The 16,543-nt window shown below is 47.5% G+C and overlaps 1 protein-coding gene across 1 annotated transcript in view; it reads left to right on the forward strand.

The window, feature by feature from the left end:
* Positions 1-16,543, forward strand: part of Casq2 (calsequestrin 2) — a 57,353-nt gene that overhangs the window by 9,750 nt on the left and 31,060 nt on the right. The window contains exons 2-3 of the mRNA XM_038310836.1: positions 12,451-12,535; positions 15,519-15,619. Coding sequence (XP_038166764.1) covers positions 12,451-12,535; positions 15,519-15,619 — 186 coding nt within the window. The remainder of the gene's footprint in view (positions 1-12,450; positions 12,536-15,518; positions 15,620-16,543) is intronic.

Raw genomic sequence — 16,543 nt, forward strand, 5'->3', positions numbered from 1 at the left:
AGCTTAAGGGGGTCATTCTTCTTCAAACCAACCCAGTCACTTTATCAAAGATGTCACCTCATATACATATGTCTCACACACACACACACACACACACATATGGATAGAGGAATATATATACGAGATATGTATATACTATATATATACAAGATATGTATATACTATATACATATGTATGTATATACTATATATACAAGATATGTATATGCTATATACATATGTATGTATATAGTATATATTCTCCAAAGCCACTTCTTTTCTTCTACCCTTCTTATTTTTTCCATAGCACTTGGGTAACATTTTGCACGTTGTGTGATACTTTCCATAGAATGTGAAATCTACATAGTTCAGAACTTTGTCCTAATCACAGGTCTCAGAATCTGGACAAGGTCTGACACTTGGGTACTCTGTAATATTTCTTGAACAAATATTGAAGGAAAGGAGGAGAAGGGAAGCAGTAGGTATTACTGAACATATTGTGAGTCAGGCCCACTGCAGAAACCTTCCATATGATAGTTTATATAATTCTGATATTCCCACATTGCAGAGAAGTAAGTCAGAGAGTTAAGGAAAAATTGTCCAAATCACAGAGTTAGGAAATGACAATTCAGCACGAAGCAGGATTTGAACCCATACTTATTTGGTTCAGGTAGCACGCTCCTTCCACTATACAACTGAAGAGCTGACCAGGAGAGTTTCTGGTTTGTAGGCAGTACCAAGTGATGAAAACATGTGTCTTGATACTCAGGATTTTCACCCACACCTAGCCATGCTGAATTCTACAGCTGGGCTCTGTGCGGCTCCTAAGTGGTTACTGTGTTTAAATGGGCAGAAGCTTAACACCTCGCTAGACTTTAATAAATAAATGACGATGAATGAATGGGCGTATAGGTGGAAAGAGGAAGAGATGGGAAAGGAAAGGATGGGATTTGTACACACATTGTCTATACTGGAAAAACACTTTTGCTTGATTTCTTTCTCGAATTACGTAATTTGGTGAAGTGGAAGGCGTGTACGCCAGCAATGCAGAGGCCAGAGAGCAACTTTTGGAAGATGATTTTTCCTTCCACTACGTGTGTCATGGGGCTCAAACTCGGGTCATTAAACAGGTTTGGTGGCAAGGATCTCTGCAGCCTGAGCCTTCTCTCCAGCTCAAGTTTTTCTGTGTGTTTGTTTGTTTTGCTTTTTAAAGTACAGGATAGAAAAGAGGTTGGATTTGTATGGTTTTGGAATCTGTGTGTTCTCCTTTGCTTCCTCCCACTGAAATATGGATAAAACATGCTTTTGTTTGTTCGTTCATTTGTTTGTTTTCCCAAACCATGGGATTCTCAGTTCCACGTGTATCTGTGCACATAGACAGAAAGCCCCAAGCCTTTTCAGGCTGACCCTGCATTCTGAGCCCATTTAGCACTGGCACAGGTCCCAGTGGTTGCTCTTCCAAACCCCAAGGCAGAATGAAGCTGCTGGAGTCGAATGAATCTGCAGATGGGATGATGTGGGAATACTGGGCAGAGAATAACAGCACACGCAGGACTCGGGGATGTTTTCCAACTGTTCCCCACCCAAAGACGGCCCTCTTGAGTCTCACACCTGCTCACTCTGAGAAAAGCCAGATGATGTCAGCCTTTTTTTTTTTTTTTTTTTTTTGGTTTGGCATTGAGAGTCCTCACACAGGGCCCGCGCTGTTCCAAGAGAAGCATCCCCACCCCACCCCGCACTCCCAGCTCGTGTGACGCTCTGGCACCATGAAACTCGAGGATAGGCCTTTGCCGGGCACTTTATACAGTGCAGGTGATCTGGGATGAGTAAAGCAACAAGAAGCTAGTGGAGGGGGGAGGATGGGTTCAGTTGACTGTAGTTAAGTCTTCCCTGTACAGAATTAATGAAGACGTGAAAATTTCACAAATGGAGGGGCTGGTAAGATGACTCAGTGGGTAAGGGTGTTTATCGCGTAAGCCGAATAATCCGAGTTTGATCCCTGGAGCTCTCTGTGTGACACACGAACCACATAGCACATGTGGCCCCCACACATTGAGCACGTACAATAATAAAAATAGTCCTACCCTGTACATCAGAACCACAGTTCATCTCGAAGCTTCTCCCTTCAGGAACGCCATCTTGTATCATCGGGGTTAGACAGCCTCTCACGGGCACCCATTTTTAAATGGGGCCATGAGCTACTATGAAAGCCAGCACCATGGAAACACAGTAAGGACTCTCTTACATGAGAAAGCAGTAAAAGAAAGAGAATGTGGAATCTGCTGAAGAAACTGGGAGGTTTTTTATTCCCATCGCCAGCGCGGCTCTTTGGTAACTTGTGCTTTGCAGGTTGGGGTGGGGCGTGTCGTGTGAGCATCAGGGCACACCTAATGTGACTTGTTTGCCTTAGAAAGCCAGTTCATCCCTCAGCCTCGGCCTGTTTGAAGATGTCTCAGAAGTTTTTGCAGAGTCTAAGCTACATGCAGCAGGCCAGAATTATCCACCCAAGCTGTTTCTGCTTGGACAGCCTCTCAGGAAGGGATCCAGCACGCCATCTTGCGATGCTGTGGGCTGCCAAGACATCGGAGTGTTCAGGGTGCCTGGTTCCAGGAGCTCCCTCCTGCTGCTGGGTACCCAAGCCAAGCACCCTCTCCTCCCCATCATCTGCTGAGTGCTGGGCCGGACTTCATCTGGTTCTCCTCTCCCCTTCCTCACAAGCATCCTAGCTCGGGATATCAAGCTGACCACACACTCCCAATTAACCTATGAAGCAAATGAGTTTGAGTCTGTGTGCTAGCCGTGTGGTTGCAGGCAGGGTGGAATTCTCCAAGGCTGAGTGCTTGTTTTGTAAAATATTCCAATGGCCACAATATGTGCTTTCTTCCCAGACAATCTTATAATTGTAAAACAGACACAAGACACATGTAGAGTGACCCACACATATTTGGCGCACAGTTAAAAACTGCTTTTGAACTCACCGCTGTGTGGCATCCCATAAAACATCCCCGTCACCACACAAGCTAGTTTTCCATAGCCTCTGCTGTGACTAGTAGATGTGATTGGACTATTTCTTGTCAGAATTTGTTGTTTTGTTTTGGAGGACCTTGAACTTATGATGCAGCTCCATCCGCCCCAGCACCCTGAGTTCTCAGATCTAGCCCGGTTCAGTTGTTTCATAAAGTTCAGCCAAGGAGGACCAGGCTTCTGCTTTTTAGTGTGCACCACAGGACAGAGAAGTCCAAGTCCTTCGTTTACATCCGGGTGGTCTCTCCATGGGCAGGGCACCCCCTCCTCCCCTTTCTAATAAAGGATGATACTAACCAAGAGAAAGTGAATTTGGAGAGGGGAGCCTTCTCTTTCTGACCCCCAAAAGGGCTGGGCACTGTGTGTGGGGTTCTTCTCAGTGTGTGTGTGTGTGTGTGTGTGTGTGTGTGTGTGTGTGTGTAGGGATGGGGGCTTCAGGGAGTCTCCTGCCAGATTGCATCTCCACAAGCCCTTGAGAACAGAACTCTGCTAAGAACATTAGAAAAGGGCATGGCCTAGCCCCATGTTATTAAATAATTAATTAATCAGTTTATTTATTTATATGGTGCTGGTGATTGAACCAGAGTTCTGCTCACGCAAGGCAAATTTTCTATCACTGTGCTTCCAGACCCAAATATTGCCTTAGGATTGATTTTGTTGTTAGCGCTCTCTCTCTCTCTCTCTCTCTCTCTCTCTCTCTGTCTCGTGTGTGTGTGTGTGTGTGTGTGTGTGTTACTGGGAATTAAACCCATTTGTTTTTTATTCCATGAAATGCTCTTGTTAGTGTAAGATAGATAAACGAAAGCCCTGACCTCCAGGGACAGCCTCCCTCATTCTGTCATACTGGATATCACCCAAAGCTGTGCAGTGAGAGACGGTGCTCACGTGTTAGGAGCTGTGTGGAGCAAAGGTTCTCGCTGGATGTGGGCCTAGGGCTAGCGGCATGGGATCTGAGCAGACCTGCTGAGAAGCGCTGGGTGGACTTGCAGGACTGTGTTAGCACCCGTTTCCCCTGCAGGATTGCCGTTGTATGCTTGTGGTCAGCATATGTATGGTTTGCCCTGCAGTGGCTTTTACAGGGAATACACCTCCACTAAGTGCTTGCATATAGGTCGTGCTGGTAACAATTGGCTCTTGCTTCTTTTTTTAATAGAAACTTGACGATCAAGGAAGCTATAACTTGCTCAGCTCACAGCTGGCCATCAGCAGAGCCAGGCCCCTCTGGGTCGCTCTGCAGAAGTGGGATGCAGTGGAGGAGCACTCTGATTCTGCAGCAGAGTCAGGGCTGGACTCTCAGTGGGGTTGTTTAAAAACTGTGGTTGTGGACAAGTTGGTTAGCCTCTTGTTCCTCTGTTTTCTCATCTGCAGAGCTCTTCCTTGGGAGCCCCTTGTGAAGATTCCAAAAGAAAATTCACGCGAAGCAGTTAGTGCTATGGTTGGCATAGTGAATACCCACTCAGTACTATCTTTTTAACATTTTAATCTAATTAATTGTGTGTGCGCGCGCGCGTGCGTGCGTGTGTGTGTGTGTGTGTATGTGTGCATGTGTGTGTGTGTGTGCATGGGTGTGTGTGTGTGTGTTCATGCCATGGCATGTATGGAGGTCAGGGGACAACTTTGTGAAGTCGGTTGTCCCCTTCCACTACGTGGGTACTGTAGACCAAATTCAGGTTGTCAAGTTCAGTGGCAAGCGCCTTTCCCACTGAGCCATTACACCGTTTCCCTAATTGGTGTTTTATGCAGTTGTTTTATAGACTTTCAGCCTGGAGGGATGCAGAAAACACACAGCATCAGCCTGTGGGTCCCTGCTTTGGCACTGAGTGGGGTGATAGGTCCCCAAAATGCCAAGAAAATAAGAAGCCTCCCTCCCCCTCAGCACTTGCAAGGGCTACCCACCGCCAGCCTCAAAAGGCCTCAGTAAATGCTTGATTCTCATAAATAGCTGTCCTCGTCCCCAGCAGCCTCCTTGGTGGACATAATGTGTGCCAACTGCCAGGCTATACATAGTCCAGGACTTGCTTGAGAGTGGCCGAAAGCGACAGGAGATACGGGAGATAAACGTGGGCTCTCGGGTTTCAGGGGACATAGTTCAGAGTAGTTTGACATGTTGCCAGATAGCATTGGGGAGGGACAGGGAGAGCAGAGCTCTCTGGCTCCTGGATCTCTTGGAAAGAACAGCAGTGCAGCCAGGGTACTGTCAATGGCTAGCCTGAGGGGCAGCGTCCTTGAGCAGAGATCTGCAGAATTCTCCTCAGGCTTCTTGGTTTTGATGCTTGCAGATTCTTGAGTTTGCAGAAGCCGCCTCTTTCAAGTCGCCTTCTCCAGAGTTCTTGCCCCTCACATCTTTCCCATCTTGCCTCCATCCAGGAAGGAAATTCCAGTCTCTCTCCCTGTGTTAGAGCTGATAAATTCTATACAGGGGCTTCGGAGGCACACACAGACCTATGATGCAGGGACTTGGGAGGCACACACAGACCCATACAGGAACTTGGGAGGCACACACAGATCTATAAAGGGACTTGGGAGGCACACACAGACCTATGCAGGGTCTTGGGAGGCACACACAGACCTATACAGGGACTTGGGAGGCACACACAGACCTATACAGGGACTTGGGAGGCACACACAGACCTATGCAGGGACTTGGGAGGCACACACAGACCTATACAGGGACTTGGGAGGCACACACGGACCTATTGGATGCCCTGACCTCTGAGGCCCAGGGCAATAGCCAGGCAGCAGGGGGGGGACTTGTCCCTCTCACTCCCTTGTGCACTGACTTCCTTTCATGGACAAACTTCTGGAACAAGCAAGCCACACCTGCTCCAGCCTGTCCTTGCCACCCACTCGACTGTCCAGTTCCCTGCATTGGCGCCTGTCCCGGCTTTTCTTTACAAGGTCATCCACGGCTTACCAGTCCAGGAAGGAGACCAGCTGGGGGTCCTGCCCCTCCTGGACTCCCGGAGACACCAGGTCTTAATGACTCTGCAGTCAGGGCACCAGAGTGATCCTTTCACGTCTTTCAGCGTCTGAGCAGCTCCTCCTTGCATGGGGTGGGTGCTTCTTCAGGCACCTATCTTCACACATCTGCTTCATAGGCCTCTCACATGGCCAGCTCTGGCCTGAGGCTTCGTCATGCCCCAGGCCCCCAAGTGGCCCAGCCTCTCACACCCTCAGCTCCTCTGGGAAGCTTGAGTGTTTTCTGTGACCATAAATTCACTGCAACTCTATCAGTTCTGTAAATCTAACCCCAGTTCTGGAATATTCTCCTGACGTTACCATCTGTCCTTTGTTCTGGTTTTTGGCTGGAGACCTTAAGACACCTTGTGGGCCCTCTCCTTGTTCTCTCTCCTTTGTTCTCTCTCAAAAGCCAAGGAAGAAGGTCTGGGCCTCGCTGGTACTCGTGCTGTCTCTCATACTAGCCATCATGTAAGGCTCTTGCTTCTTCACGGTCCCAACCTCTGTCTGAGACCAGAGTCATCTCCCAATCTGACCACATGCCTGCCTGCCACCTGGATGTCCTTCCTTCCCATACCCTTCCTCTGTCTGGTCCGGGTCCTTGGGTCTACCCTCTCTTCCAACCCCAGTGTTCAAACCTTCACTCCTTTTCTTATACATCTTAGACACAGGACACTTCCTAGCTCCTTCAAATACGACTTGCTCCACTAAGCTAGCTTGTTCTGGTCTAACCTTTGACATGCCCACCTTCAAACCTACGCTGACACTGTTTACTCCCTGTGGATGCTCTCACTCCTTCTGCCTGTCCACTGTCCCACTGACCTCTGCTCTCACAAGCAGTCTCCCTTTTAATTGGTTCATTTACTTGAGGCACTAATTTGGGAGTCAGTTCAGCTACCCTCCTGGGTGCTGGAGATAGCATGGGAGAAAGGCAGACAGAGACACAGAGCCTGCTGCTTTAATACCAACAGTAGAGAGCTGATTATCACAACAATCATATTCAAACCAAGGGAAAGTTGCAGAGGAAAATCTCAGGGTCCCAAGGTAAGCAGGAGGGGTCAGAGGGAGCAGGGGTCAGAGGTCACCTCCTAGAGAACGAGCATGTCCAGGTACAGTGCAAAGACAGCAGAATTGGTGGAGAAGGGTGAAGGGCGCCCTCTAGATGGACCAGAGATCATATCTAGATGCAGGCTTCCATTAAGCTGAAGAGGCAGAGGACCCACTGTGCAGGGCTGTGTGGTTATGGAGGGATATTTAGACACACCCAAAGTTCATGGAAACCAAACCCACAGCACTCCTCATGGCCTGCCAGGCTCTTTATGGTTTGCCTCCCACTCCTGCCCACAAGCTCTCTCTCATGAGACTCCATAGCCTTTAAATCTGCCCTGCTCTTTTGGCTGCCTCCCTCATTAACTCATCCTTAGCTAACGATTGTTACTGCCCTTTCCATTCTGATAACCTGGGCTTTGATATTTGGCGATCAGCATGCAATCCAGAACCATATTCAGCTATCATACTTTTGTTTTGTTTTGTTTTTCAATACATGGTTTCTCTGTTTTGCTTTGGAGCCTGTCCTGGAACTAGCTCTTGTAGACCGGGCTGGCCTCGAACTCACAGAGATCCGCCTGCCTCTGCCTACAGAGTGCTGGGATTAAAGGCATGCGCCACCACGGCCCAGCCTTCATACTATTAAGGAGGAAATCTACACTTATTAAGCATCTACTGTATGTGAAGACCCATGCCAAACACTTCATAGTTGTTATTTCTGTTGCCCTTCAAACACTCGAGAGTCCCGTGGTATAGATATTGTTACTGCATACATTGTGCACTGAAGTCACAGCACAGACGAGTGACAAAGTAGGCAATCCAGGAATTGACAATAAGTCCCATGCTCTTCATCACTGGGGTCTAAGAAGTATAGGTCACTTACTCATTTAAAGGTGGCATGCACACGGACCCGATCATTCCAACAGCAATGGTAGTATAAATACAATATAATAACAGAAAGAGAAAGACGTACCAAAAACAAACACTTGTCAACTATTGAATTATTATATTGTTTATCATGTTATCTATGATATTATTGATATAGAATTTTGTTAGAAGTTCTTTTTGGGTAAAAAACAATCATCAATGGCCAAACTAAATCCTAATATTCTGAGAGAGTGAACAGTGTTTCCAGTCCAGGAGCTGCATATAACCAGCCAATGGGCAGGGCTAGTTTCTAGGATGACCTCTCAGGCAAGACAGTGAAAGAACCCATCAAAGCCAAGCCAGTCAAGAATGGCTGCAAGCTAGCAGGAGAAAAGCGCAGTCGCGTATCAAAGAGTGTTCCGATTTTGGGGGCATTTGAGAAACGTGGAGGCAACCTTTTATCTCACCCAGGACTCCCAGTATTGGGTGATAATTGCTTCTTGCCTCTCTGGCTCACAAGCTCCTTGAACTTGTGATGTGCTCGGACCAATCCATCCTTGCACCCACTGTCTCCAAAGAACTGCACAGATTACATGAGACACTTGAGATGGCCACAGTGAGGAAAGAGTCACAGCACAGAAGAGATGTAAACCCAGATTACAGAAGGTGCCAGAGTTTATGCCTTGGGGATGGGCCACTGGCTTTCTAGAAAGAAAAACCGAGTGAAAGATGAGCCTGGGCCTGCTCATCTAAACTTTGCTAAAGTTTAGAGACCCAAGGAAGAGAGGGCAAGCGAGGTGGGGTTTAGGGTGTAGGAGTGGGGTGAAGGAGGAAACAAGCCACGTGCAAGAGGCAGCCGTCACCAGTTTGCCTACTCCAGCCTCCCCAGAGACTACGGGTCCTCAGGAACCCAGTCACACCAAGAGTTAGCTCAGAGGTCCCCAGTCTTCACCACAGACAGCCCCTTCCTCATTCAGTCCCACAGTACTCTTAGATGTCTGCCGGCTCAGGCTGGATTAAGCTTATGAAGGCCGCATGCTAGAGCTGGTGATGGCAACGGTGAAGCTCAGAGGGGCAGGCTTTGGGTTGAGAGAGGATGGAAGCTGGCAGCGATTCGGGAGGTGCAGGAATTTGAAGTCAGAGCAGTGAGGAGGAAGAGGAACAGGAGGAGGAAGAAGGTACACCTCAGGTAGTGGGGCTTTCTGGCCCCCCTGTGATCTAGGACAGTGATAGCTACTGACCATTCAACCATATTCAAAAGTCCCATGCAGATATCAAGAGAGGGAAGGTGATGTTTCACACGCCCAAGAGATGAACACATTTGTGCTTATGTAAAACAAACACACCTGGGGGCTGGAGAGATGGCTCAGAGGTTAAGAGCACTGGCTGCTCTTCCGGAGGTCCTGAGTTCAATTCCCAGCAACCACATGGTGGCTCACAACCATCTGTACTGAGATCTGGCGTCCTCCTCTGGCGTTTGGGCATACATATTATGTATATGTTGTATTCATAATAAATAAATCTAAAAACAAACAAACAAACCTATGAATGTGGTGGTGTGTGCTGAGAAGTTGGAATCAAACACTCTTGTTTAATTCTCCAAGTTAATTTCTCATTCTTTCTTGGTGTGTGTGTGTGTGTGTGTGTGTGTGTGTGTGTGTGTGTGTGTTGGGCGGTGTGGGCTTGTGGTACATGAATGTCACGGTGCACAGGCCATGGCGCACATGGCACGGCGCGCCTATGGAGGCTGGAGGACAATCTTGCGGAGTCAGCTCTCTTTCCACCTTTACGTGGACATAATGCAGGCTGGGAGAGCTTGGTGGTGAGGGCCTCCGGTGCTCAGTGGACCGTTTCTATGCCTCCCTGGATTAGTAGTACCTCCCACACTAAATGGAGCGAGATCAAAAGAGCCAACGTGAGCCCACAGCTGGATCACTGCCGTGTAACTTTCCGAGGAAGCGGCAGTCATTCACAGCTGTGCTTTCCAGAGAGTGACTGACTCGAGAGCCTGGGCCTCAGAACCACGGGGTGTGGCTGCGCAGTGGTGGATGAGAGCATGGATTCCCGAGCCCGGCCCAGCTCTAGCTTCTCGGTTCAGTCGAGGAGGACCAAGAAGCCTCATTTTAACAGAGCCCCGGGTCATTCTTGTGCCGACTGAAGTTTAAGGACTGCTATGGAGGCTCATGCTGGAGAAGAGGGGTGGGGGATTTACTGTACTGCAAAGATGGGTGTGGTGGCTTTGAATGATTGACAGGGGGACATTCATTTCAGATTTTGACTTCTGTAAATAGGACAGGGTGGCTTGCAATGAAAAAAAAAAAGATTTGTTAGGAAAAGAGAACACAGCATGGTCTGACGGATTGCATGCAATAGCCTCCACCCGAGCGATTTAGCAGCGATTGGCACGGGGACCTCAGGCAAGCTCATGGTGAGTCACAGTGGTGATGTTCCCAGCCTTCTCACTCCCGAACAAAATCCAAGAAAAGAGAAACGCTCTGGGGATGTTCAAGGTGGCAGTGGTTCCCCGTTCCTGGGGTCCTCTCTCCACTGCAGGTACTGGGCATTCCTGGAGCAGATCGACATGCTGTTAGGATCCTTAGTCACAGAAGGAGGGGCTGGTTCAGAGCCAGAGAAAAAGAGAAAGACTGAGAACAGATGAGAAGGAAGCATGACTAGGCCAGGACACATTTGCACTCACTTAGAAGACCTAGGAAGTCTAACTGGAAAGGGAATGGAAGGAAGAAGACAGCGAGGGTACCACAGGGATAGACACAGGGACGGGGGAGGGAGCGATAGTCTAGTCACAGAACAGAGGGCAGCAGAACAAAGTGCACCCGCAGAGCCAAATAGTCCCCAAGTTTCTGGGGGGAACAAGAAATCCCCAAAGCACTGTAGAATACACAGGATCAACCTGTAAAATATGTAGCAGAATAAAAAGGACAGCAAGGAAAAACAGCCCCATCCAGAAGACTGAGGTGCAAACAAAATGAAATAAAAAAGACCAGGTAAGAAAGCAAGGTACCATGTTCAATGCAGGACTAGAGTTCTCACCGGCAGACTGAAAAGTCAGCAGAAACACAAGGAAATGGAAAATTGGACAAATGGGAAAGGGAGAAACCTTTGCAGGTGGCATGATTATCTACCCAGACATTTCCCAAGAATTCCAAAGAAAGAAAAATTTCTTAGAAATAATAAATAAGTTCAAGGTTATAAGCTGCAAGGAAAACATAAAAACACACTGATATATTCAATATTAGCGAAAACACAGATGTGAAAATTGAAAATACACCACCATAGTGTGAAAAAATTCAAATATTTAGTTTGGCTTGTTTTGATTCGGCTTGATTGGGAATTTTGCATCGGCAGGGAGCTCGCGTTAGGAAATATTCCTAACAAATATACGTGTTTTAAAAATAGTATTCGGGTTCAAAGTGTGGCACAATGGTTCGGTGTGCATGTGTAAGGACCCAGGTTCAATCCCCAGACATTTCATATTTCATGGTATCCCCATTTCTGTCAAGGCCCTTTTTGGTGAGATGGCAAGAGGACAGAGAAATGGCGCTCCGACATTTGAGAGTTTCAGGAAGCTTAGTTAGACGCCAGTCTTACACGTGTTTTCATCTGAAGCACGATTAATAAAAACTCAGAAACAAAAATTGGGATTCAACCTGAAGGTCAGAAGAGCAAAACAGCCAGCCACTGACTCTTACCTCTACCTCAGTCCAAAATGGCGATCCTGCCTCCAGGAATCTCAGAATGAGACTACTTAAGAGCTGTCTCCTCCTGTTTTATAATCTTCTCTAGTTCTGGGATTAAAGGTGTGCACCACTGCCATTTGGTTTCTATGGCAAACTAGTGTGGCTACTAAAAGTGTATGCCATTGTGGCTACTAGGAGTAAAGGTGTGTGCCATTGCTGCCTGGTCTCTAAGTCTGGCCAGTGTGGCTCTTTTACTTTTCTGATCCTTGGGCAAGCTTTATTTATTAAAATACAAATAAAATAGCATTACGTTCATCACCTGTGCTGCTGTCTGCTAGAGTGGTTTTTGTTTTTGTTTTTGTTTTGCCACCTCCCTGTCCAAGGCACTGATGCATCCTCCTGAACTTTAGGGTCAATGGTACCTCCATCCTCAGACACTTCCTCTTGTTCTTCCTCATTATGGGCTTCAGAATCCTCCAGATGCCAGCGGGCACCTGCACCATGCCAGTCCAGGGGCAGGAGGCCTCCAGGCCTCAGGACTCATTCACTCAAAGCTGTGTCCCTGACAGTTTTGTTTGACAACTGCAGAAGGGCTCAAGCCTCCATACCAGGTGTCCACTGAGTGTTTGAGCACCCTTGGCTCCTTTTGGATTCTCTACGGCCCAGTTTTGTCTTCTCGAGGGCAGAAAGGGGCTTGCGGCTATGGATGTGTTTTTCCAGATCTTTCCCCTCAGCCCCCTGCTCAGATTCTCAGCATTCTGCTGACTCATCAGAGGTCCGAGTAGCAGGATGCACAAAGGGTGCTGGCCCTGATGCTTGGGATGGCTTCTACTGTCACTCTTCCCTTAACTCACTTCCTCTACCTATTTGTCTCCAGCTCGTGGCCCAGGTTCTGGAACATAAAAACATAGGCTTTGTGATGGTGGATGCCAAGAAAGAAGCCAAGCTTGCCAAGAGACTGGGTAAGTTTGTTATTTGAAATCCGTTAGAAAGAAACAAATGTGTCTGGGGAAAAAAAGACAGTTATATTTATCTTGCATGGTAACTGGATTATTTCCAAACACATAAAATGATAGCGCATACACCATTCTGGGTCAGAGAAGAGCCTGATAAAAGTAAACCTAGGCTTCGATCTAATGGTTTGGCAGGAATCATTTAATTTATCTTTGTATCGGTATCAGGCAGAGAGAAAGTCATGTAATGCTTCGGGGCCTTGATTGACAGCTCCCACAGCGTCTAGAAGCCCAGCTACTGCATCTTCGTGCCTCAGTGGCTTCTCTGGGCCTCTCTGGGAACATTCCAGCAGCACTCAGCACATGATGCAATTACATTAGGGTTTCCAGAAGTCCTAAAGTTAAGGCTGAACCCCAGCTGGAAAATTTCAGCCTGGATGGATTTAGGTGAGGCACGGTTAAGCGACAAGGCAGAGGGAGCGGTAATCTCTCATGTCAATATGTCATGATCAAGTGCCCTTTAAGATCCCCATTCCATAATCCCAAGGAGAAAGGGCAAAAGGAACCCCGCTGGTTTCCAAATACCACCCCCAACACTGTCCATTTAGCTTTTTCTGCATGACCAGTAGAGAATGGCTATTAAAAAATAGCAGGAGGTTATGAAACAGACCCTTTGAAGAAAGGTTAATTGCATTTGGAGTAGTAAGCACAGAAGAAGAAAAAAATCTTAGTGGTGGTTCAATAGACATCTTCAGGTACATGAAGGTTTATTATCTCAGGTACATGCAGATATATTATCCCAGGTACATGCAGGTGCATCATCCCAAGTACATGCTGGTTTATTATCCCAGGTACATGCAGATATATTATCCCAGGTACATGCAGGTGCATCATCCCAAAGTACATGCTGGTTCATTATCCCAGGTACATGTAGGTTCATTATCCCAGGTACATGCAGATACATTATCCCAGGTACATGCAAATGCATTGTCCCAGGTACGTGCAGGTGCATTATCCCAGGTACATGTAGGTGCATCATCCCAGGTACATGCAGGTGCATCATCCCAAAGTACATGCAGGTGTATCATCTCAGGTCCATGCAGGTGCATTATCCTGGGTCCATGAAGATGCATTATCCCAGGTACATGCAGATGCATTATCCTAGCAAATTACAAAAATGCTCTTTACTGTTTTATTTCTTAGAAGAGTAGACATTTTTAAAGATAAGATTTATTTTAGAGAAGACAACTTAAGTTGACACAGGAAGAACTCATGCCTATGATGACTTACTGAGAATGACTGGCATATCAATTTCCTTGGAGATGTATTAAAAAATACCTTTTCTATCCTGAGCATAGAAGTAAAATACATTCAACTCTTCCTAGAGTCAAAAATATTTAATGAGTTCTACCTCTTTCCCTAGCAGCTTATTGATTGTTAGCCTTGGTCCCAACCTGCCACTGTTTTAGTGAGTGGGTGGTATTTGGAAGAATTTTTAGTAAAATTTTAAAAAGTGCTAGTGCCCTAGAAATATTCAGATCTAGGCAGCATAGGCTGAACGAGAATTCACAAGAACAGCCTGGCCAAGGGCATGATGAGGCTTGGTATATCTAAATATGTTTTCCTCTAGGGTCACCGTGGAGGGATGAAAGCAGCTGCAATGTAGGTGTTGGATATTTGGGGTGTTCATGATATGGTTGTGTTCTGCAAACCCGCCCCTTTACCCTCACCCTCCTCTCCTGATGGCCTCACTTCAGTCATGGGCACAATGGATGTGAAGCCCTATTTGGCCTCACTCAAGACAAAATCCCAAACAAGATGCTGACTGGTGCTTCCTGGGGCACATTTCAAGATCAGATGCTATCAGAGTCAAGAATATTCTGTGTATCCATTGCTGGGGTATGCCAGTAGCTCCTCAGATGGAGTTTAGGGCAGCAGCAGGCTGTGGCCCAGCCCTCCTGTTCCCGCGGGTCCTTTGTCGTTCCTTAGGAGATAGCGTTTCCTGGATAAAAGAGTTGAAAACAACCGATCTGAAGAATTAATAATGTTGTGGATTTGCAATAATGTCAATCTTGGCTGTTTAATATTCCGGGGGTGGGGGAGAGTACAGCATCCCCGCAAGGATTTGTTGAAGTACACTGCCTCGTACCAAGGGTACTGGGGCAAAGGTGAAGCTGCTGTTTGCCCTCCCAGCATCAACCAGGGGCCTGAGTAAAGAGGCCCGTGATGTTGAGTTGTCCACACACAGACGCCCAGCTCTGCGCAAGAGGCTGAGCCCACCCAGCTCTGCGCGAGAGGCTGTGCCCACCCAGCTCTGTGCGAGAGGCTGTGCCCACCCAGCTCTGCGCGAGAGGCTGTGCCCACCCATCTCTGTGCGAGAGGCTGAGCCCTGGAGAAGAGCACACCCCTATTGGTAGAGACTGTCTTACTAGAGTGAGCACCTTCAAGCCCTGAGAGCAACAGTGGAAGACCCAGAAGGCTGCAGAGATCTTAGATGAAAATGGGTTCTAAGCCAGAACCAGAAGAAGTAACCATGATGGAGTCAGGGATGGAGGTCATTCTAGGTTCAGAGAAAAAGAAAAAAGAAGTAAAGCCTGACCCTGCTCCCCATGCTGGACACACCCTTTCCTAACACCATACCCGTGTAGAAGTAACAGGAGTGGCACCAGGGATGAGGAGCCCGGGTCTGGCCAAGGTGAGCAGAGCAGTAGGGCTGGCATTAGGTGATCGAGGGCCTTGAAGCCGGGCTCAGGTGACAGGTAGCAGTGGCAAGTACAGGTTCTGGTAAGGATGATGGCAGGGGTCAATAGTATTCATGGAAACTAAAGCAGTAGTGGAATTGAGAGGAAATTTCAAATTCAAGGCTGACCCTGACAGCCTGACCTGTCTGTGTTAATATTAGTCCCACTGATCCTGACCCCACGGCCACTCAGGACCTAGAAGGCTTTCCTGTACCTGAATGACCTTGACCTTGGGCCTCTGTCCCTCTCAGGTTTCAATGAAGAAGGAAGCCTGTATGTTCTGAAGGGTGATCGCACGATTGAGTTTGATGGGGAGTTCGCTGCGGACGTCCTAGTGGAATTTCTATTGGATGTAAGTATTTAGGGAGCAGCCTTGTGTGCCGCTGTTTCACAGAGGGGAGGCTACGCCTCGGATGCAGGAAAAAAAGGAGCTGGAGATTCTGGTGTTGCATAAGGCTTTTCTCGGGCTTCACAAAACAACAAGGGGTGTCCGCACTATTGCGGAATCTACTTCTACCAGGAAGCAGGCCTTTAAGTCACTGAACCAATTGTTCGAAGTGATGGGAGTGTGTGTGTGTGTGTGTGTGTGTGTAAAAGAAGTGACATCGTGTTCTCTTACCAGTTACACACTGATACCCACTGACGTTTTATTGGTATCGGTATAGCGACACGGAGAGACAGCCATGGGAAGTGGGGAAAGGGGGTGAACCAGCCAGCTGAGATGGAAGTGGGGACCCACAGGCCTAGTCTTCCTGAGTCTTCTGAGTTGTGTAAAGGAAGCTAGCGGATTGGTGAGATGGCTCAAATGGCTCAAAAGGTAAAGACACTGTCACACCTGGTTGTCTGTATTCGATTCCCCAGTCCCACGGGGTGAGAGAATCTGCTCTCACAAGCTGTCTTCTAACACCCCCCCACACACACACAATGGTGTGCACACATCTTCCCACATACAAAAGAAGAAAATGTAAAAAAAAAAAAAGTTGTATTTTAGGAAAGACAGAGCTAAGGAATACCCCTTCAAACACATACACAAACACCACCACCACCACCAACAACAACAACAAAAAAATGAGAACAAAAATCAACCACATTCACATTCAGCTAATGAGGTATCACGTCCTCAAACCCATAAGTTCCAACAGAAGGGGAAATGCTACCAAACATTTTGGCCATGCATAAAGTTACACTGCCTGTCGCAGCTACAAGGCTAAAGGCTTCAGCCCCTGTGCTCTGCACAGATAACCCAATCCTGCAAGGAATGGGGATCCACCCGTAA

The sequence above is a fragment of the Arvicola amphibius genome, chromosome 14, assembly GCF_903992535.2.
Source record: "Arvicola amphibius chromosome 14, mArvAmp1.2, whole genome shotgun sequence".
Classification (NCBI taxonomy): Eukaryota; Metazoa; Chordata; class Mammalia; order Rodentia; family Cricetidae; genus Arvicola; species Arvicola amphibius.